Source organism: Trachurus japonicus, chromosome 20, assembly GCF_045865225.1.
Source record: "Trachurus japonicus isolate A0001 chromosome 20, Traja_1.0".
Taxonomy (NCBI): Eukaryota; Metazoa; Chordata; class Actinopteri; order Carangiformes; family Carangidae; genus Trachurus; species Trachurus japonicus.
The window spans coordinates 7855331-7877709 of NC_140926.1; the positions used below are offsets into that span (position 1 = coordinate 7855331).

The 22379-nt window shown below is 39.0% G+C and overlaps 2 protein-coding genes across 2 annotated transcripts; one reads left to right on the forward strand and one right to left on the reverse strand.

Moving 5' to 3' along the window:
• The first annotated feature begins 340 nt into the window (after positions 1-340).
• dph2 (diphthamide biosynthesis 2) lies at positions 341-16130 on the forward strand. Its single transcript, XM_085763393.1, has 7 exons — positions 341-563; positions 1161-1330; positions 1450-1562; positions 3057-3277; positions 4240-4932; positions 15542-15721; positions 15890-16130. The coding sequence occupies exons 2-7, from the start codon at positions 1181-1183 to the stop codon at positions 16015-16017; spliced, it is 1485 nt and encodes a 494-aa protein (XP_085619519.1). The 5' UTR covers positions 341-563; positions 1161-1180; the 3' UTR covers positions 16018-16130.
• On the reverse strand, positions 15879-22095 carry ncf2 (neutrophil cytosolic factor 2). The gene is made up of 16 exons (XM_085763394.1): positions 21892-22095; positions 21610-21692; positions 21295-21403; positions 19983-20117; positions 19641-19748; positions 19449-19508; positions 19078-19121; positions 18618-18759; positions 18434-18487; positions 18131-18185; positions 18005-18030; positions 17779-17918; positions 17575-17689; positions 17347-17464; positions 16198-16299; positions 15879-15989 (listed from the first exon to the last, which is right to left on the reverse strand). Exons 1-15 carry the CDS (start codon positions 22063-22065, stop codon positions 16214-16216), a joined length of 1449 nt encoding a protein of 482 aa, XP_085619520.1. The 5' UTR covers positions 22066-22095; the 3' UTR covers positions 15879-15989; positions 16198-16213.
• Positions 22096-22379: the final 284 nt, after the last annotated feature.

Sequence of the window (22379 nt, forward strand, 5' to 3'; positions counted from 1 at the left end):
TATACTATATATATATATATAAAGTTATATACATACACACATTTACTTGAATGAATCTATCTTTATCTGTGGTGGTTTCAGAAGTGTTTTATCAGGACTTTTGGATAATTGAATGATGTGGATTGTCAATAAATATCCATTCTGGTCACATTCATGTTGTTTATGCTTTCTTGACTGTGTTTCAAACTTTAATTGTAAATCCTGAAATCCTAAAATACCTTAAAATGTGTCTTATTGTGTGTGTTACTCTCAGTTGTCTCTGCTCTAGCTACTAGCATGAGTCATATTGACCTAAAGTTGGCTCTTATTTTGAAAATCCGTCGACTCGGAAGTGGTATTTCCGGCGTGCTGCGTCGCCTACACGTGTGTAAACTGTCAAAGAAATGTTAACCAGCCGGCAAATATGTACATGACAGTCGGTTTTAAGGAAACACAGGTGTTGTAATGCGAGAACAAAAGGTTTTAAACGTTGTGAATAATAGTTTTTATCGACTCGGTTCGTTTCGCTGCGACTTCAGGAGTTGTTTTAGCTCGCGGCTAAGCTAACGGAGCAGCAGCAGCAGGTAAGAGATGATGTAAGGAAATGAAATGTGTGTTATATTCTCATACTAATACACTATTAGCTGTTTAACATTCAGTTTTAAATGTGCAAACCGCGTGTAGACCACATCAGAGCAGGTCAATATCAAAAACAACACGTAGATGAGTAAAAAAGCAGGTTTGATAAACAGAAGGAGCATAAAAAACACTGATTAAAACGGGATTTGATCTCGAGTTTAATTTGTAAAACATATAAATGGCATTATTTACGCTTTTTTGTGTCTGTGTAGATCTAATTGGACTAGATGTAGACAGAAAAACGCTATGCACAAGGCCCTTCAAATCTGGATTTAGAATAATCCCACAGACTGCAAAAACACTCAAACGCACCTTCAGTTTTGTTGAACCTTTATTGACCTGTTTTCTTATCTCATAAAACAGAGACTGTGTTTTAAAGCTGTTAGTGAAGTCAGATATGCTGCTCTATTAATATTTTGATAGACAATATATTGTGAAATTGCCTTTTTTGTTCTTTAAAAGTAAAATAAAGTTTATGAAGAAGTAGAGATCTCAGCACCATTAAATTAATAGATGTGTTTTACTGCCTTGTATCTTTGCAGCTCCTGATTTAGATGCCATAATGGCTGATGCATTCAGCAGCAGCTCGGAGACGGTGATCCAGCGTGTGGTGGACGCCACAGCGAGGACAAACACTCCTCCAGAGGAACTAGAGGAGTTGTACCAGATTAAAGAGACCTGCGACTTTGTCACTCAGCATCAGTTTAAGAAGGTGAGCAGCAGCACGTCACTTTGTTTTATTAACACTTCAGCAACAGAACATGCAGAAGACAAGACATGTGTTTTAATGAGTGTGTTTATTTGATCTGATCTGGTTAATAATGTTCACAGGTTGCTCTGCAGTTTCCTGACGAGCTGCTGGTGGATTCAGTCCCAATAGCAGTGGAGATCGAGAGACGCACTAATGCCAAGCCGTACATTTTAGGAGATACTTCCTATGGCAGGTGAAGGTCTTACTGTCATTAAATGCTTCATATGTTTTTGTTTTATTGTTTTTTACTAATTTTGATTGAGCTCATCCACGTTATATTTTAAATATTTAGACTAGCTTTTCTAACAGTGTTTTAATAATGCTTTTGGCATTTTGATTTAATTTATTTATTTTGTTGATTTAGTTATTCATTAGCATGTGAGCTAATATGCCTTTACACATGGGCTTTATCTTAGGATCTTTTAAATTCCTTATTTATTTTTTTTACTAAGCCAAGCTTCTGTCCTTTTTATTTTACACCTCTCTTTTAGAACTGATAATCCCGACTGCTATGGTTTTGATGCTGTGCAATGCTGCTTCGTCTGTATGTCTATGCCTGTATGTCTGTCACTGTGCACATGTCTATTGTTTGTAAGTCTGTCGTTGTACTTATGTCCATTGTATGTATGTCTGTCACTGCTTATTGCTGCTTATATGTCTTGTTGCTACACGGTGCACTTTTGCCCAATACGAATTTCCCCTTTTGGGGACAATAAAGTTTATCTAATCTAATCTAATTTTGAAGTTGTAAAATTCCAGTACCATGAGTTTTATTTTGAATTTTAAGCACATATTTGTGGTGCAAGTATCCTACATTTTATTTACCGTAGTTCTCTGCTGGGCTCATGTACTATACTCTAAGTTATTGTTTTATATACCACAAGAAAGGTACTGTTACTTCATATTTAAGGTATAAGTATTATTGCTGTTATCATATTTCTGGCTCTCTTTTAAGGCTACATAGCTAGCATTAGTATCAACAGGTATTAACTGATCAGAGTTCACTATTTAAAGTGATTCCCTTATCACAGGGTATCCGCGGGGTCTTGAAAAGTATTAAAAGGTGATAAATCAATTTTGGGAAAATTAAGACCCTTAAAAAGTATTAAAAAGTCTTTTCACGACTTTATAAAGTCTTAAATTTTGAAGGTATTTTTTCTGAATTAGCTGTCCAAGAGTTCGGTCCTAAAAAACATTGTGAAAGTGTGTGAATTTATTCATTTTACTAAAAAACAAAGATGAACCGGTACATAAAAAGAAAAAAAGATTGTTGTTTTGGTTTTTTTGAGAGTGGAGCAATGTTTTTTGTTTTTTTTTATTATAAACTTTGCCTTTTATTTATTCTCCCAGCCTATTTTGAATACTGTTGTATCATAGTGGTCTATATAATCTTTATCACAAACTAGAACTGTTAAGTTAAAAGTGTCAATGATGTAAATGGTTACAGCTTGAAGTGGCGGTGAGGTACTGAAAAATATTGAGAAGGTCTTGAAAAAGTCTTAAAAATGTATTAAGAATTAACTTCAAGATTCCTGTATATAACCTGTATCACCAACATCTGTCTCCAGAGGTTGACAGCAACATCAGTATCACCTTTTGCCTGTAATGCATCTTTTCTACCGCTGACAGCACACTGCTCTGCTCAGAGGATGTATTATAACTCCTATAATTTCTCTCTGTGGATCAGCTGCTGTGTGGATGAAGTAGCCGCCGAGCACGTCGGGGCCGAATGCATCGTGCACTACGGCCGAGCCTGCCTGAGCCCGTCCAGAAGACTCCCCCTGATGTACGTGTTTGAGAGGAGACGAGTGGACGTGGAGTCGTGTGCGTCCTCCTTCAGAGAGCTCTACCCCGACACGCAGAGTCGCATCATCGTCCTCTATGAGGTCAACTACGTTCACGCTATAAGTAAGATCCGTCCTCCTCGGTCTGGTATTTCAGCACATCTCTTTAAATCTTTCCCTTTTATCTTTAAACTCAGAATTAGAATAGAATATAAATTTAATTTGTAAACCAAGGGTAATAGATATTTGTCTTTGACAGGGCTCAACACCAATGTTACATGCACACAAGATGTTAAGGGATAGTTCAACATTTTGGCAAATTGGCCCATAATCCCTATAGTCATAGCAGTAGGTTCATTACCTTTAATTGTCGGTGCAAGCTATTTTTAGAACGGCGGAGCAGAGCTGCTCAGAGCTACGCTACGGAGGCTCATGGGATTTCTTGGTTTCCCTCATCAAACTCATCAAATACACAATCCAACAACTCCACAACGCTCTGGTGGACAAGTTGTGACCTGCACATTCACCACGCTATGAGATAATAACACAACGTTACGAGACAGAGTTGTTTTAGAGGGAAATTCATGCAAAACCGCTGATGCGCGTTACCGCCGGGGGCAGTTTTTCATCAAGCAGTCTCTGTATTTGCCTCTAAAACATCTCCGTCTCATGACGTTGTGTTATTATCTCATAGCGTGGTGAATGTGCAGGTCACAACTTGTCCACCAGAGCGTTGAGGAGTTGTTGGATTGTGTATTTGATGAGTTTGATGAGGGAAACCAAGAAATCCCATTAGCCTCCGTAGTGTAGCTCTGAGCAGCTCGCCGCTCTGCTCTGCTGCTCTAAAAATAGCTTGCACCGACAATTAAAGGTAACAAACCTACTGCTATGACTATAGGGATTATGGTAATGGGCTAATTTACCAAAATGTTGAACTATCCCTTTAAAAAAAGACCTTAAAAAATACACAAGGGGAAAAAAAAGACACCAGAAAAAATAAAATAAAATAAATAAAACACACACATTGATACATAAATTGATAACGGACCAGCATCAATCCTCAATCCAACATTTTCTCTTTTCCAGATGATCTTGTGACGCTTCTGTCTCAGGAGTATCCGAACCTCGTCGCCTCGGAGCTCGTGGTCGAAGGCGATCAGTGTTTCACCCACGGCCCGATCAGAAGACGCGACGGCGACACCAGCGAGTCGGGACAGGACGACGACAACCGGGTCATCTATCAGTTCGGGCGGCGGTTCAGCCTGAAAAGCGGCTCGAGCGTGACGGACTACAGCTTCTTCTACGTCGGCCAGGAGGGAGCTGCTCTCAGGAACTTCATGATGACGTGGAACCGCTGCTCGTTTCGCTCTTTCGACCCCGTCGCGTCGACGGGGCGGACCGAGTCGATCGGCATCAACCGCACGCTGATGAAGCGGTACTACGCCATAGAGCGAGCCAAAGACGCCAACGTGGTCGGCATCCTGGTCGGCACCTTGGGCGTGGCCGACTACCTCAGCATCATCCAGCAGCTGAAGGAAACCATCCACCGAGCCGGGAAGAAGAGCTACATGTTCGCCATGGGGAAGCTGAACGTGCCCAAGCTCGCCAACTTCCTCGAAATTGACGTTTTCGTGTTGATAGCGTGTCCGGAGAACTCGCTGTTCGACTCGAAGGAGTTCTACAAACCGGTGTTGACGCCGTTCGAGATGGAGGTGGCCTGCAACAAGAACAGGGAGTGGTCGGAGGAATACGTCACGGACTTCAGACATCTGCTGCCAGGTCAGTTCACGAGACGCTCGCTCACAACTAGGGATGTCACAATTACTTGTTTTCACAATTAATCGCGGTATTAAAGGACAATTCCAGGCGAATTCAACTCGGGGGTGTATTTTCATATCATTTTAGGTCTAAAAGAATGAATCTGAAGATTTTCAGTTTAATTGCTCCTGTTTTGCGGTAGTTGCGTCTGTCCCTGCATCGCCACGGCAGCAATGAATGGGAGTGGATGTAAGTTCCGCTGTTTAGGCTGTTTCCAGCCCTCAAAGCCGCAATTTTTTTCCACAGACAGCGTCAGATGGCTACTCAAACATGCACCGAGAAGTTTATTTACTTCAAGCAAGCCGACATGTTTGTAAAACTAGATCTAATTCAAAGTCTGCCGGAGTCTCGCGCGAGACCCAGTTGCCGTGCTCGGTGTGTTCACATGCAGTGGGAAAAGCTACCGTTTGTGTCATAAACACAGGAATATCAACTCTTTACTTGCTTCAAGGAAAAAAAACTTCTCGGCGCATCTTTGAGTAGCCATCTGACGCTGTCTGTGGAAAAAAATGTACACTTCAAGCAAGTAAAGAGTTGATATTCCTGTGTTTATGACACAAGCGGTAGCTCCGACTGCGCCTGAACACACCAGCACTGCAACTTCGGGCTCGCGCGAGACTCCGGGAGACTTTGAATTAGATCTAGTTTTACAAACATGTCGGCTTGCTTGAAGTAAATAAACTTCTCGGTGCATGTTTGAGTAGCCATCTGACGCTGGCTGTGGAAAAAAATTGCGGCTTTGAGGGCTGGAAACAGCCTAAACAGCGGAACTTACATCCACTCCCATTCATTGCTGCCGTGGCGATGCAGGGACAGACGCAACTACCGCAAAACAGGAGCAATTAAACTGAAAATCTTCAGATTCATTCTTTTAGACCTAAAATGATATGAAAATACACCCCTGAGTTGAATTCGCCTGGAATTGTCCTTTAAACGCCACAATTAATTGATCGTAAAGATTCCTAAATACCGTCACTTTCCAAATGTCTGAACCGTGTCGGCAGATGTGTGCCATAGTAAATGTGAATGCACATATTCTGATCCATTTACCTAACGTAGCATTGAATTGGTAGGAATTTAAATGCTAGAGTGTCATTTGTAATTAAAAGATTTAAATTAACTTAAACATTTGGTATGGATGACTATTAATGACTTGAGCATTTCAAACACTTTACCTGGCGGATTAATAATTGGTTATATATTAATAGATATTTAAAATATTTATTAGTTAATGGTGTTGTGAAATTACTTAATGCATAATAATCGTGATAATCGTAGTACCGTGATTATTTCTCTGACAATAATCGTACCAAAGAAATCTATTATCGTGACATCCCTACTCACAACAGAAATTCTTGTACTCTTCTTACCAGCTTTATGTTGAAGTCCTGTTTGTGTATGAAACGTGTTGATATGTGCAGCTTTATTTCTGGTTGAAGGATGATTTATATTTCACTTTTTTCAAGATTCATTTTGAAAAACGGTTTCAGTGTTTGCAGCAGTTGAGTCGTAACTAAAAAATAAATATACATAGAATACATGTATGGAGGACTGACAGTGCCACAATGAAATATATAAATACACCATTAAATAATTACTTAAATGTGTAATTAATTAATTAAATGTAGAATTAATTAATTAAATGTAGAATTAAATACATAAATAATTTATTAAATGTGTCATTAATTAATTTAAATTGGTATTAAATACATAAATAATTTATTAAATGTGTCATTAATTCATTAAATACCAATTCATTTCATTTAAAACATATATTTAATTATTTCACTATTTAATTAATTATTTCATGGTACTGTGTTGCAGGAAAGTGCCACAATGAAATAAATAAATACACCATTAAATAATTATTTAAATGTGTCATTAATTAATTAAATGTAGAATTAAATACGTAAATAATTTATTAAATGTGTCATTAATTCATTAAATACCAATTCATTTCATGTAAAACATATATTTAATTATTTCACTATTTAATTAATTATTTCATGGTCCTGTGGTGGTTGCAGTGCACCATGAAATGTCAATCTGTCAAACTCACCCATCAAAGTCAGTGGGCGGGGCTAACGCTGATCTAGCCTAATCCATTGCTTTGGTCTGAAGCATAGACTGTAAAAAAAAATGGACGTAGACTTCCGGTCTGAAAAGTGAAGCCAACGCGGAAGTAACTTTACTTGCAATCCCCCCGAGATCCGCTAGGGGTGTTTCCAAGAAGCCCTGGTTCCAATCCACTCCCATTCATTTTCAATCATGAAATACTCGATCAATAATTTTTTTTCACAACTGATAACGGTCTAAAAAGCTAAAGTTCATCATCCTTAAATATGACCTGGTGGTCCATCTGAAAAAAATTATATAATTATTTAGATATTAATCCTTAAAGGTTGGTATAACTGACCAATCACCTTCCAGCACGGAATATGATTGACAGCCTGATGACTGAGACGTCACAGGTCAGACACAGTGGATCAGACACCGAGGATTAACACCGGAGGGGACCTCCCGTCGTTTGTGTATTGTGTTCAGTCAGTTTTAATTTAATTTCTGATATTTTGTCGATATGTGTGGATGATAGATAGCACGGGTACAGTGTTGGCAGTTAATTAATTTCACCCAGTTTTTCGTTTATGATTCGTCCGACGGTGCTAACAGACCGGAGGAAGCTGATATCACGATTTGGTGAGTAAGTTATTTTTTTCTTTTTCTGAATGTGTAAAAATTATATCTAATTTGTTGTATATTCCAGAAGACCACTGATTACTTTCCCGTGTTCTCATGTCTGTTCTGACCGGAGAACATGAGACTGTCACCGTCCAAGACAAGTTAATTTATAGTTAATGTGAATAACCGATTCACTTTGCTACACGGCTAACGTTAGCTCGCCGTTAGCTCCCGTGTTAGCTCCCGTGTTAGCCATGCTAACCGTTAGCTCGTCTCCGACTTTTACCGGACCGGGATAAATCCGGTTTAATATTTAACGACCACGGCGTCATGTTTAGCAGAACAGTGATCGGTAGGATCGGTCTACAAGCTGCAAAGCCCCCAGGTTTATCCATCAACTTATCTTGCTCGTAACGTTATCATACTGTAACGTTACTGATAACTACAGGTGGGGATTTGTCATTTACTGCTGTAAAATCACACACAAAAAACTGAAGCAGACAGTCCTGCACCTCTCAACAATGTTTTAATCTAAGTTCTTGTGTTTTACTGTGATTCTAAGGAGCCACTGAGAACTGAGTGACCGGTGCCAACAGAAGGAGGACATCATGTGAAGTTGTGGAGCTGTGATGATGATGAAACCAGAAAACCTCTGATGAGAGAACAGACCAACTGTTTTATTATTCTATGTCCACATTTGACCTCACACTTTTTAGGGTGAACCTAAAATTGACAGTGAAGATTTTGAAGCAGCTATTTTCATAGTCCAGTTAATACAAATGCTTTATTCAGTCGATGATTATCATTGAAAATGTAATAATAAAGAAAGTTACTGTGATTAAACTTTAGTATTTCTTTTACATATTTAACATAACCTCGTGGCCAATATAATGTGACACTTTCGTGAATTATTGTTTTCAGTATCATAGATTAGTTGACAAGAAACATCAGGAAAGCACAAGCTCTGATATTCATCTCTTTATTATTTCAAGGAGGGTAACATTAAACATTTGTATTTTTCTTGTGTGTAATGAAAGCATACATAGAAATAGTCCTGTAAGTTTTTCCTGAATGTATTGATTACAGCAGTGTGTCTTGGCATTCATGTTACTGTACAGATCTGGCCCATTAAAAATCAGTGAAGCAATTCTTAGTAAATAAATTAATTTCAGGTTTAAGATGCACTAATTTTAGCATTTTACAGCACTGAAAACGTTTTATAAGCTGTGGATGATGTAAAGGTGAGCCATACTGTCAAAAGACAAGCTTGTATTGTATTAGCTGAATTTCCAGTACATCTACATGTTGGTAACCTGCAAAAAAGACGTGCATATATATAATAGGAATGTAAAATAATAGCTAATAGCTGGGTGAATGCTGTAACGTGGTCGACAGGTCGGAGCTCCAGCAGCCGATCATCGGTGATGCAGGTGAGGTACATCAAGTCCAGGAGCCGTCACCCACCAGTCTCAGTCCATGACAGTTTAATGTGTTGCAGGCAGCTTTACAGTTTGAGACAGAAACTAGTCTCTGGGTTCTGTAAAACAATTTAAAACAATATCAAAATACGTTTGACAGCTTTACATTAGCTTATTAATGCTAACATCGGCTACAATAACGTGTCACATTACTCCTCATGGGATCTTATGTAGGCTAGTTCAAACATGGACATGTATTTAATAAGCTTCTGAGATTACTTTCACCGTTAAATATGAAGTTTACCTCGAGTTGTAGATGCTAACGGTGTTAGCAGCGTAGCCGCTCAGCAGTTAGCCGGTGTTGCTGGGTAAATTAGCAGCCTCGCAGACACGGGTCCGACCCACCCCTCGACCTCCTTAGCTCCGCCCCCTCGTCCAAATATGGTTTCTTCTGGCTCCAAAAATCAAAAATGGCGGCGCCCTGAAAGCCAATCTCCGGGCTTCACAAACGGCCCTTCACAAACCAATGGGTGACGTCACGGAGGGTTGCCACCTGGTCTGAAGTAGCCTGGAGTAACCCAGCCCCCCTGTAATCCTCTCAGCAGGCACGCCGATTTTTCCCAGTGGCCACCCGTGGTACTGCAACAAAAAATCCCATGGGGCCCAAAAAGGATTTTTCCCATAGACCGCAATAGTAAAAGAGAAGCCTGTAAAACTGTTCACAGGACACCTCCAGCTGTAACCTCCGTTAATTACTAATCTTTGTATTCTATATTTTTAAGTCATGGACTTTTTATCCGTCAAAATGTTTTCTAACGGCCAGAAAAGCCACAGAAAAGTCTCATTTCTGGCCGTGACGTCACGGCTGTGTCCGTGCGGTCGTGTGTGTCTCTGGACCGAGGATGCCTGAAACTATGAGACTCTGTCCGGTGCTAAAATCACTCAGAAAAGTGGAAAACACGGCTCAAAGGTGAGTTTTTGTTTGGTCACATCAACTTTATGATATTTAATGTCTGTTATACAACAGTTAGTTCCGACCGGTCCCAACCGAGCAATTTGATTGGACAACGAGACATTCCATAGTGCTGATATACAGTATAACAGCACTGGGACTTTTCACAGACATAATCACTCCGCTGTTCAGCTGGACAGGAGCTAAGTCAGAGCTACGCTCCCCATACAGGAGCTGCCCCATCTCTCTGCTGCTGCTGCTGCTGCTGCTGCTGCTACAGTTATAAACGGACCTGAACATTAAAACCTGGACCTGACCTGGTCCGTCTAATTGGCGATAAATCTCTACTAAACCCGGCTGGGGAAAAAAATCGCCGCGGGGGCAACTACGTTTTGACGGTGATGTGTTTTGATATTAGCATTAGCTGTTGTTAGCCACGTAGCTCAGCTACTAAGCTTCAACTGTGTTTATATTGATTACATAGATGATAAACAAATGTAATACGGTATCGATAACGTCTCTGTGTCTTCACGCTGGTCCTGTTGCTGCGGTGCTAATCAGACACGGGCTCAGAACCAGAACCAGCACTGGAAGCAGCTCAGTGGAGAAGCTTGTAGCTAGTAGCAAGCTAGTATGAAATGTTTATGTGTTGCCTGGCAACAGCCTTGTCTCCCTTCCAGGTGCTGAACTATTTCTGTTGGCGGAGCCAAATAAATGATTGAATAAACAAACAAATCATAATCTCTTGTAGTTTATTACTGTTCTAAAATGCGCTCGTAGCACTGTTGTATAAAAGCAATATCACACTCGAGGTCGTGCTGTTGTACTGTATATCAGCACGGTGTGATTATCTGCGGCACTCGGCCTGCGGCCTCGTGCCTACGACCAAATCACACCCGTGCTGATATACAGTACATCAGCACGACCTCGAGTGTGATATTGCTTAATTATTAGTCTCTTGTCAACTCGTATTCTTAAACGTAACGTTTTAATTCGCCTCGTAATGACTGCTTTTACTGACGTGAAACCGGACTGTTTTACATTACTGCTCCTGTAAAACTCATATTTTTCAGTAATTTTAGCTTGATAAGTCATTTATGCTGTCTGTATGTGTCTGTGTGTGTCAAATGATGTCTGTATGTGTCTGTGTGTGTGTGTCAACAGTGTCTCATCGCGGCTGATGTTCTACACCTGTTGCTCCGTTCACAACGTCCACGTTAATTTATTTTACGGCTTAATTAATGCCATGGTGGTAAAATGTAAACCGAGACATCTCCTCCATGGTCGGTGTGTCCTGATGGTGCAGCTGCTCCCCGTCTTCCACCGGGGCCGGAGGAAGAACCATGGACGTCCTCCTCCTCCTCCTCCTCATCCTCCAATCTCCTCCTCACCGTCGTCAGTGTGTGTTTGTTCAGTGTCAGTATGCTAAATGATCACATAAACTCATAATCATATTATTAAATTGTTCGGAAAAAAACAAACATGCTTGTGACTTTTTTCTGCTTCTACCAAATCCAACATCAACTGTGTCTGGGGCATCGTGTTTAATTAAAATGTCTGGTTCTGTAACAGCTGTATTTAGTGGACACTGATATTCTGCGTGTTGTGGAAATATTGTATGGTTAAACTGTTGAATTACAAAGAGGCTGTATTCGAAACCGCATACTATACTGCTAGTACGTACTGATTTGGCCAAAATGTAGTATGTAGTATGCAGTATGCGAACAAAAGCAAAATCTGCAGTATGCGAAAAGTTCCCGGATGTCGTACTGATTCGGAAAATATCTCCAGTATGCATCTGACCAGTCTACATCGCGTACTGTATCCCACAATGCAACGCTCCCCTGACGTCTAACCGTAACCAGAGCGTAACCAAAGACGGTAGTGTAGCCGTGTACCGTAACTATAGTTTAATAAAATAAAACTTCATGCAGACTGATCGGTTCATTGTAAAATATTTATTTATTTTTTGTAAATGTGGTGATTTCTGTACGTAACGTCAGGCTCCAGAGCCCCGAGGCAGCGCTGCTTACACACAAGAAGCTTCACTTTACATTCAAACAAACTAACTTAATGCTACTGCCACAATTGAGATTTCATCACTGAGACCAACATTTTTCTCCTAAAAATAATTTAACCAGCCGGTGGTAAACCTTTAAAAACCTGTGGGTAAGTTAATTAGCGATGGTTTTCTCCTCCGGAATGACGTCGTAGTGTTGGCCGGCCGAGCAGCTCTGCAGACCGGCTGCTGCCTCTGTGATGTCCCGGTCGCTGCGGAGCTTCACTTCTCCGAAAAACATCGGAGAAAACTTTTAAACAGCCGTCATTTGGATAAACTGGCCGTATATTTGGGGTCTTAACAGTTACTTTCTCGCATGAAAAAATATTAAAACTTAATAAAGTTACATAATTACAGCGCTAGAGCGAGAAATAAAACAGCTTTTAGCCTGTTTACAGCTGCTGCTACCGGTTGCCGTGAAATGCATTCTGGGAAACTCGTATACTGCATACTGTGATGATAACGGCGTCGGTCTGCTCAAGCAGCATACTGAATCCCACATTCAGTATGCAGTTACATATAACGCAGTATGTAGTAGGCAGTACGGTAGTATGCGGTTTCGAAAACAGCCAGAGTCTCATCCACCTGAAGGCTTAATGATGATGATGATGATGAAACTATGAACACAGCCAGTACAGACAATTATTCAGACAATTTTCCGGTCCGGTATCCAGTTAATATAATACATCCATGACCCTCCTGCACCTCGCATGCTCTGAATCTAATGTGAATAGCGCCACCCAGTGTTTAGGAGTGTGTTCACCAGCTCTGCGTCAATCCATTTTATCTGGAATCGATATGCCTTGACTTGATGTGCAGGGTAACCAATCAGGTATTAGGAATCCGCCCACTGACTTTGATGGGTGAGTTTGACAGATTGACATTTCATGGTGCACTGCAACCACCACAGGACCATGAAATAATTAATTAAATAGTGAAATAATTAAATATATGTTTTACATGAAATGAATTGGTATTTAATGAATTAATGACACATTTAATAAATTATTTATGTATTTAATTCTACATTTAATTAATTAATGACACATTTAAATAATTATTTAATGGTGTATTTATTTATTTCATTGTGGCACTTTCCTGCAACACAGTACCATGAAATAATTAATTAAATAGTGAAATAATTAAATATATGTTTTAAATGAAATGAATTGGTATTTAATGAATTAATGACACATTTAATAAATTATTTATGTATTTAATACCAATTTAAATTAATTAATGACACATTTAATAAATTATTTATGTATTTAATTCTACATTTAATTAATTAATTCTACATTTAATTAATTAATTACACATTTAAGTAATTATTTAATGGTGTATTTATATATTTCATTGTGGCACTGTCAGTCCTCCATATACATGTAGCTGATATATATAATGAAATGTGTCACATTTAAATTGATATGTTGACTTACATTTAATACAGAAGCCCTGAAAGTTAAGTGAAATTTGCTGATACTGATTTCAGCCACAAGAGGGTGAAGTCCACCACTACTCCAGTCTCTACAGTTCTTACATACATGCATAGTACACCTGAGAGAAATGAATGTAAAAAGCCAAATTAAGAATGCAAGAGGTATATAATGTAATAGATATACACAGCCCGTCCAAAAAAAAAGTCACCACTTGTATTTAACTAAGCTGATAGGTCAGAGCCTCCCATTGGATAATTACTGCATGTATGTTTAAGCTGGCAACAATTGATTTAACCCTAACGGATGCAGTCTCATTTCTTAAACAACCATGTCGGAAGACACATTCTTCCTGTGGTCGTGGAAAAGATGTTCAGATGGTCAAATTATTGGCATCAAGCAAATAAAAAATTAAGGATTAATGCTGAAAAACTGGGTCAGGAACTGTCCAACACATTATTAAAAACTGGAAGGAGAGTGGGGAACCATCATCTTCAAGGAAGAAATGTGGTCCAATGTGACCACAGAGTCCAGACCTGAACCTTAAAGTCCCTGGAAAGTGAAATTGGACTTTTGTTTCAAAATATATTAAAAGTGTTCGAAATTTATTGATAAAAACATGCAAAAAGACTCATTTCTGTACAGTGCTTAATTTTAGAGGTTAGGGTTTCACAGTTTCACTCTGCTTCAGTGGTCTTTGTTTTTAAGGGCAGGCTTACAGAGGGGGACGCCAAGAATGCCAACGAGCGTCTGCTGCCACTACCCCTAGAGCTACCAGCGCCGCCGGAGCTACCAGTCCACTAGCTTGGTCTCTGTCTTAATAAAATGTAATGCAGACTTATCAGGTCATTGTAAAACATTTATTTATTGTAAATGTGGTGCTATTTGAACATACAGATCCCAGAGGCAGCGCTGCTCTTACGTGAAACATGAAGCTCCACTTTTAATTCAAACAAACTAATGAGACTGCCACAGTGGGACCAGCCGGCGCTCGGTGGCAAAACTCTACAGTTGAAACTTGAGGAAGCTCAGCAAGTGGGCGGGGCTTCTGTGCCTGCAGCAGACATCCAGAGCTGCGAGAACTGCCTGATTTAGTCATGATTTTAAAACCTAATTTCACCTACTAAACGAATTTTTCTAGCATCCAAAATTGGCAGGATGGTTAATAGGACATATGTCTGGGATGTGATCAACTCAGAAAACGAATCCAGTGTCACTTTTCAGGGACTTTAATGAATGCAACTCTGGATGGAAATAAATGTTGTGACATTGCAGAAGCTTATTGAAATGATGCCACATCAAATGCGTGCCATAATCAAAGCTAAAGGCGGTCCAACAAAATATTGGAGTGTGTGACTTTTTATTTTGGATGGGCAGTGTAATATAAGATAAAATGTAAGATAAAATCCTTTGCAGAAAGCGAAAAAGAAATCAGAGTTTTATTCATCGTTGATAATGATCTCTGGGTGGCAAATGGAAAAATAGTTTAATTTTGTTTTCCCAATTGAAAAAACAAAAAAGTTCAAAACAAAGAAAAACACACACTCTCCAAAAAAAACTTTCAGGAACAAACTGAAGAGATGCATGGCCAAAAGTTGCACTTAAAGAAAAAGAAGAAAGGCCAGCAGCACTCGTGTCCTTCTCATTGTCTTTTATTGCACACTGAGTAAAAGACAATGCACTGCAATAAAAGACAATGAGAAGGACATGAGTGCTGCTGGCCTTTCTTCTTTTTCTTTAAAAACAAAAAATTGCCTGAGAGAGAGAGAGAGAGAGAGCACTGTTTGTTTTCACGAATGTAAAAAGGAAACTTCATAAAATGATTGTGGAAAACAAAACCATCACTTGCCTTTCAGGACTTTCATGTTGTAAAGGTAGAAAGAGGTGAAAGTAATAATTTTTATTTGCCAGAACAGCGACAGTGACTTCCACATGAGTATCATCATGTTTTTTCTTTTACATTTTTACATTTTATTTTATTTTTTCGCTCTGTCCAAACCTTTTCTTTCTCTAATCTCCATCCCAGGTGGACAGAGTCATGTTCCTCTGGCCGAGCTGCAGGACGACGACGACGACACCGACGTGTCTTTAATCACTGGAGCTCTGCGGCGCAACGATCTGATGAGCAGGGAGCCGTCGGAGTCGCCGTACGGCCACTCTGTCGTCCTCAGGAACCAGACGATGACGGTCGCCACGAACCCAGCCGGTAAGAAACAGCCAGTCGGATCAGACGCAGCATTTAAAACTCTGTTTATTATGCACACACACACTTATATATTAACACTCACATCTTGCAGCTTAGTGCTTCATGCATAAATACACAGACATAGACACTTTTTGAAGTTAATTTATTACAATGACACTGTTTTTTCAGCATCTTTTCTGGCAGAACGAAGCTGGACGGGTTTAGAGCAGAAGTTGGGAGAGACGCCGGTGGTGAAGGCGGTCGAGGGCAGGAGAGGCATCGCTATCGCCTACGAAGAGGAAGGAAGAAAGTCATGAACATTTACCAATAATCCACAACAGATAATCACTGCACAACATGAACTGTATATCACTTTCACACAATAACAATTACAGGAAGCTGTAAGTAATTAAATATTTTCATAATCCAGTATCAGTTATCACCAGTTTTTATTTTAAAAAGTGGAATAAGTGGAGGTTCAGGTGAAGTGAGGATACCTGGCCAGTCTGTAGTCTACTTCACAGAAACTTCCTCCACGAAAGACGCAGGGAAAATACCAGTGTTCCCGTTTAACTGTCCTTCAAACCAGTCGTGGTTAACTGAAGAGAAAGAAAGAGGAAGGAATGGATTAGGATCATATTCACTGATCGGATTAATACTTGGGATGTAAACAATGATGGGAATAACTACTTTTTTCATTAACGAGTCAACAAAAAAGTTACTGTTTCCCTCGTTATACCGCTGTTACCGTTACTGACAATAAAATGCGCTTTTACTTGACTCAAGAAGTCCCGTCACAAAATAAAACACCCGTTTAAATGAACGTTATATACACATTTTTTCAGTCCATGAACTAGTCAGCGAACGAACTAACCAACGTCCGCACAGGCAGGCTCCATGATGGAGGAGTACTGAGTGAGTTGGTTAGTTCCACATAAACAGGGGATAGGGGGGCGAGTCCAAGTACAGGGTATCCGCGGGGTCTTAAAAAGTATTAAAAGGTGATAAATCAATTTTGGGAAAATTAAGACCCTTAAAAAGTATTGAAAAGTCTTTTCACGACTTTATAAGGTCTTAAATTTTGAAGGTATTTTTTCTGAATCAGCTGAATTAGCTAGAGTCCTAAAAAACATTGTGAAAGTGTGTGAATTTATTAGTTTTATTAAAAAACAAAGATGAACCGGTTCATAGAAAACTAGGCTATTGTGGGTGCGTTCGTAAATTGTTTGTAAATTGATAAAATTTGCCTTTGATTTATTATCCCAGCCTATTTTGAATTCTGTTGTATCATAGTGGTCTATAGTCTTTATCACAAACTAAAACTGTTAAGTTAAAAGTGTCACTGATGTAAATGGTTATAGCTTGAAGTGGTGGTGAGGTATTAAAAAATATTGATAAGGTCTTGAAAAAGTCTTAAAAAGGTTTTAAAATTAACTTCAAGATTCCTGTATATACCCTGAAGTAATTTGACATATTTGAGCTGTTTATTTAAAAAAAAGTAACGCATCAGTTACTTTTCCTGGTAATTAGTTACTTTTGCAATGTAGTAACTCAGTTGCTTTTTGGGGAAAGTAAGTAGTAACTATAACTAATTAATTTTTAAATGTAAAGTGCCCGACACTGGATGTAAATGTTCAAAGTCTCACTTCTAGAGAGCAACGTGATGGTGTCCCCTTCGTGAAAACTGAGATCCTCTGGATTCGACGACTCGTAGGAATGAAGAGCGACCAAGTGAATCTCTGTTTTTTGTTTTCCATCAGTTTCCTAAAAGCACAAAAAGCGTCACATGCAGTCGTCAGTCAGTCGTCATCCTGATCTCACACACGTTAAGAAACTGCAGTAAACTCCCAGTAGATTAATATAATAACAGCTACCGCCTCCTTGGTGCTGCACCACAGGGTGATGTGTCCTCCCTTCACATGACGCCACACGCGCTCCATCTCTGTGTCGGCGTCGATTAGACTCCGTTCGTTGACCTCAGAGGTTAAACTAGATAATAAAAAAGATGAATTAAAAAAATCTAAACATTTTTAACAACATACCAGTGAAAGAGGAGCTGTTTTTCTTTTCTTTTTTACCTCAGGATGATTGAAGTCGGAGGCAGATTCACTTTCTTGCTGATTTTCTCGATCAGCACGGCGTACGGAGATCCAGGTGGGACCGACACCGTGAAGTTGAACGTGAAACGGACTTTGACGATAAATGACGCAGCTTTCTCCTGACAGACAGAATTACTCAAATCATCATCAAAGTAAATTAAAATCCACTCTTTTACACTCAAAATTCAGAGTATCCAGGCCTTACATCTTCACCGCTGCTCTCTTTTGGATCTGAAATATAGAAAAATGGAGAAAAAGGTGTTTAACTTAATGAAGTGGGTCAAATATGAAATACTCTGACAGACAGGTGAAGGGTCGGCAGCTTGTTTACCTTGTTTCCTCACAGGTAAGCTCGGTGGTTCTCTACTTGGAGGTGTGCGTGCTGCCTGTCCACACATAAACCCCAAAGAATAAAATACAGACAAATGTTGTTTTTTATTCTGGAACAACCACATTTCATCACATGCTGTTGTAAAAAACCTGCAGATCGCTTTAAAAAATCAACACCCACATACCCACTCATAATGTGTTTAACAGATATTTTCAAACTCTCTGTGCAAAAAGTCTGAAAGTGGAAGATTACACAGCTTCTGGGAAACTAAAAAAATGTGTTTCCATATGGTTCATTCCTCACCCCACTCCGTGAGATCTCCAGAGGCTCCAGGTAGTTGTAAGGAACAAGTCCCTTCTACAAGTGACAAGAAAGTTTTAGGTTACTTTTTTTTTTTTAGATGTTTCATTAAGATTAAAAACAAACATACAAAAACAAAAAAGCACAGGTTGCTAAGGGGACGTCTGCTGTCTTGCTGGTGTCTTACTCTCTCGTTGAAGATCACAGACGCCCAGTTGTCGGCGCCTTTCTGCAGCACAAACACGATGTTTCCCGGCACCACGGCCAGTTCACTGCTCGTCTCAGCGACAAACTCGTACAGGACGGTGTGAGGTTCTCCCTCCAAGGCCCTGAGGACACAGATCACACATCAGTATATTTTTATATTTTTATTATATTCATATATTTGGAATGGAGCGCTATAAAAAAAAACATAATTTCCATTGGGGGATTTATAAATTGTTTCTCATTCTCATTTATGCTGGAGTAAGTGGCAGAAAAATGAGATTATCTGACATAAATCCTGTCAAAAGTCAAGGTAATTTACAACCAGGTGTAAAAAAAAGGCTAAATCAGAAAGACTAAGGAAGTCACATTTATATATTTGAACATTACATCTACTAAATGTGGTGAATATTCAATGATTGTGTTCAGTAAAGTTGTTCTACCTGAGAACTTCAGGTTCCTTTGGACGAGTTGGACCGTCTTCAACCTGTCAACAACCACACACAGTGTCAGTATGAAGGTCTTTATCACAGTTATAGTTTCTCATTTATTATTATTAAAGATAAAATACAATGGAACATTTCTGATATGAGGAAGTTGCATGTTAAAAGCTCTTAAAGATGTATTCATTCACAGCTTGTGATACATCAAAGTGCATCCTGACCTGTATTATTATATTCATCAAGGTTGTGCACAAGGTGAAATTTAATAAATAATTCCATATAATAATTAAAAATGTATATATATATATAATATCCTGGGCAGAGTTATTGTCAGATTTTGCCATTTCTGTTTAGAGTCAAACCCATGTCACCTGTGGCTGTAAAGGAGCAAACCCAGAGAAGGCGTCCTGTGGAACGACGGAGGCGACCACCTGGAGGTAACAAAGAAATGTAGATTATTCACTGTTCAACTTTGTTTTTTAATCGGTTTACTGCAAAAATGACAAAGTGTATTTATCTTGTGTACAGTACAAATAATTAATGCAGTATAGTCCAACATGTACCTTGGCTTTGCCCAGGTAGTCCTTCTTCTCCAGCTCTGCAACATAGTTCTTATTTGGTTTAAACAGCTCTTTTGATGGGAACTCGACTAGTTTGAAAAGTTTCTGTTTCTGTTGGTGAAATTGGAAAAAAAATAAATAAATAATTGGTTCAATTCACAGATGCTTTATCGACACAACAAACTACATTATTGTCAAAGCATTAGAATAGAGAGTCTCCAAAAATGGTATCGCCTTGACCTGCTTTAAAGGAGCATTAATCCAATGCATGTGACATTAATATAATCAATCATATAATCACTTCAATACAGTAAATATTGATATTATTGATAAGTGAAATCTGACCAGCACTGATTGCAGAGCTCTGTCGATCATGTTGAGCTTGGTCTCCGTCTTGTAGTCCAGAGCTTTAGCCAGATTCTCCCGGGCCTTGTCCCAGTTTCCCAGCTGAGCCTGAGCCAGCGCCATGTTGTGGAGAACCTGAGGCAGGAAACATTGATCAGCTACTAAAACTACTTTAACCCCTCGTCGTCCCTCATTGTGAGCTCTATCTATTGATTATTGTCTTTTTTAAATTTATTTTTTACCAGGTGTTTGCCTCTGATCTGACATAAGTCACAACAATAAGCTGTTTAATCATTTGTAAATGACATGTTTAACTAGAAAAATAAAGCATTTCCTGCAGAAAATGTGTGTGAATGCTGAAAGCAGCTGAACGCTATTGCTGAATGAGCTGAAGAAACTGCTTAGGCAATGTTGAAAAAGGCTAAAGCTAAAATATAAAACTTGAAGACTGAGAGATGAATGTCTTTCTATGGGCGAGAGAAAGAAAGAAGAAAAAGAGGGAAAAAGAGACAGAGGGGGATGATAGAAAAAGGTAGACAGATAGAGATAGAGAAAGGAAGAAAGAAAGAAAGAAAGAAAGAAAGAAAGAAAGAAAGAAAAAGACAGAAATGGGGTAGAAACAAAGAAAGAAGAAAAAGAGAGAGGGGGATGATAGATAGAAAGAGGTAGATGATAGAGATAGAGAGGGAAAGAAAGAAAGAAAGAAAGAAAGAAAGAAAGAAAGAAAGAAAGAAAGAAAGAAAGAAAGAAAGAAAGAGACAGAAATGGGGTAGAAACAAAGAAAGAAGGAAGTAAAAAGACAGAAATAGGGTAACAGAAAGAAAGAAGAAAAAGAGAGAAGGGGATGATAGAAAGAGGTAGATGATAGAGATAGAGAGGGAAAGAAAGAAAGAAAGAAGAAAAAGAAAGAAAAAAGAGACAGAGGGTTTGAAAGAAAGAAAGAAATACAGAGGGGGATGGATAGATAGATTTTTTTTATTGCACTATTATATGTTTTAAGGGCTGAGAGAGAGCCAGGGCAGATTACATTTCATTGCATTGACTGTATTGTACTTTTAATGTATATGACATATAAACTTGAACTTGAGATAGATAGATAGATAGATAGATAGATAGATAGATAGATAGATAGATAGATAGATAGATAGATAGATAGATAGATGAAATATGAAATATGAAATATGAAATAGCACAAAGAATGAAGGAGGAGTTAAACGCAGAAAAAGAGCGGAAGACGTAAGAATAATAACTATAAAGATTTGAATAACAATGCGACTAATAAGAATATATAGAAATGCACTTTAATACTTACATCACAGGCATATAATTTGTATCTGAGACCAAGGGCTTTGTAATCTATCAGCTGGTTGCCTCTTAGTGCTTTGAAGGCGCGCTGGAAGTCACCTAAACTCTCCTCATACCTTTAAACAGGAATTATACAGTTCATTACTAATGCATATAAATAAGCACAAAAATTGTCCAAAAAAAAAAAAAAAATATAGTGGTGATTGGGGATAAAAGATTTGTGATAACAGCTCTGTGTCTGTTGCAATGTGTTTTATTACTATAAATCACTGTTACAGATGAAAGAGGTGGACATTTTATTGAGATGAGTGTCGTTTCTTGCCTCTCCTTTTTGTAAAAGGTGATTCCTCGTTGAAAGAAGCCCACGGCCAAATGCTCGTCCTTGCGTATGCTGCAGTCGAACGCCTGCGAGAACGAGAGGACACCGTGACTTCCTCTTAAAGAAATGAGAAACGGTAAAACTCTAGCTACTTCTTCTTTCTCAGTGACTTGCACTTTGAGACGCTGTAAATATCACAAGTAATTCATTCATCCACACAAAACAAGATCTCACCTCCTGATAAGTTATATTACAACATAACAATATTGAAGGTAATAAACGAACCTTTTCTGCATCATCCAGGTCGTTGTTCAGAAGATGGAGGCAGCCGAGGTCAAAACAAATTTTGGAGTTTGGCTCCTGGATCGCGATGAAAATCCTGAGCGCCGCAGAGAAATCCTGTCTTTCTGCACAGGTGATGGCTTCGTCCCACTGGCGCAGAGTGTCCACGAAAGACATGGCTGCTGGTGACGAGTGCTGCTCAACTACAGAATCAGATTGAGGAAGCTCCCGTGATTAGTACCAACGAGATCAGGAAGTGAGATGTGACATGTGTCATTGTTGGTACATTCATATCCACCACAGTCTAAGGCCTAGTGATAGTTTTTTTTTATCTTCCCCATGTGATTCATGGACAGATGTGTATCAGTTTAGTGTATGTAGTCAGGTTACAATAGAAATAATAAGATAGATAGATAGAGATAGAAAGAGACAGAGACAGGGATAGAGAGAGGTAAAGATAGATAAGTGGATAGATAGATTGTTTTTTTTAT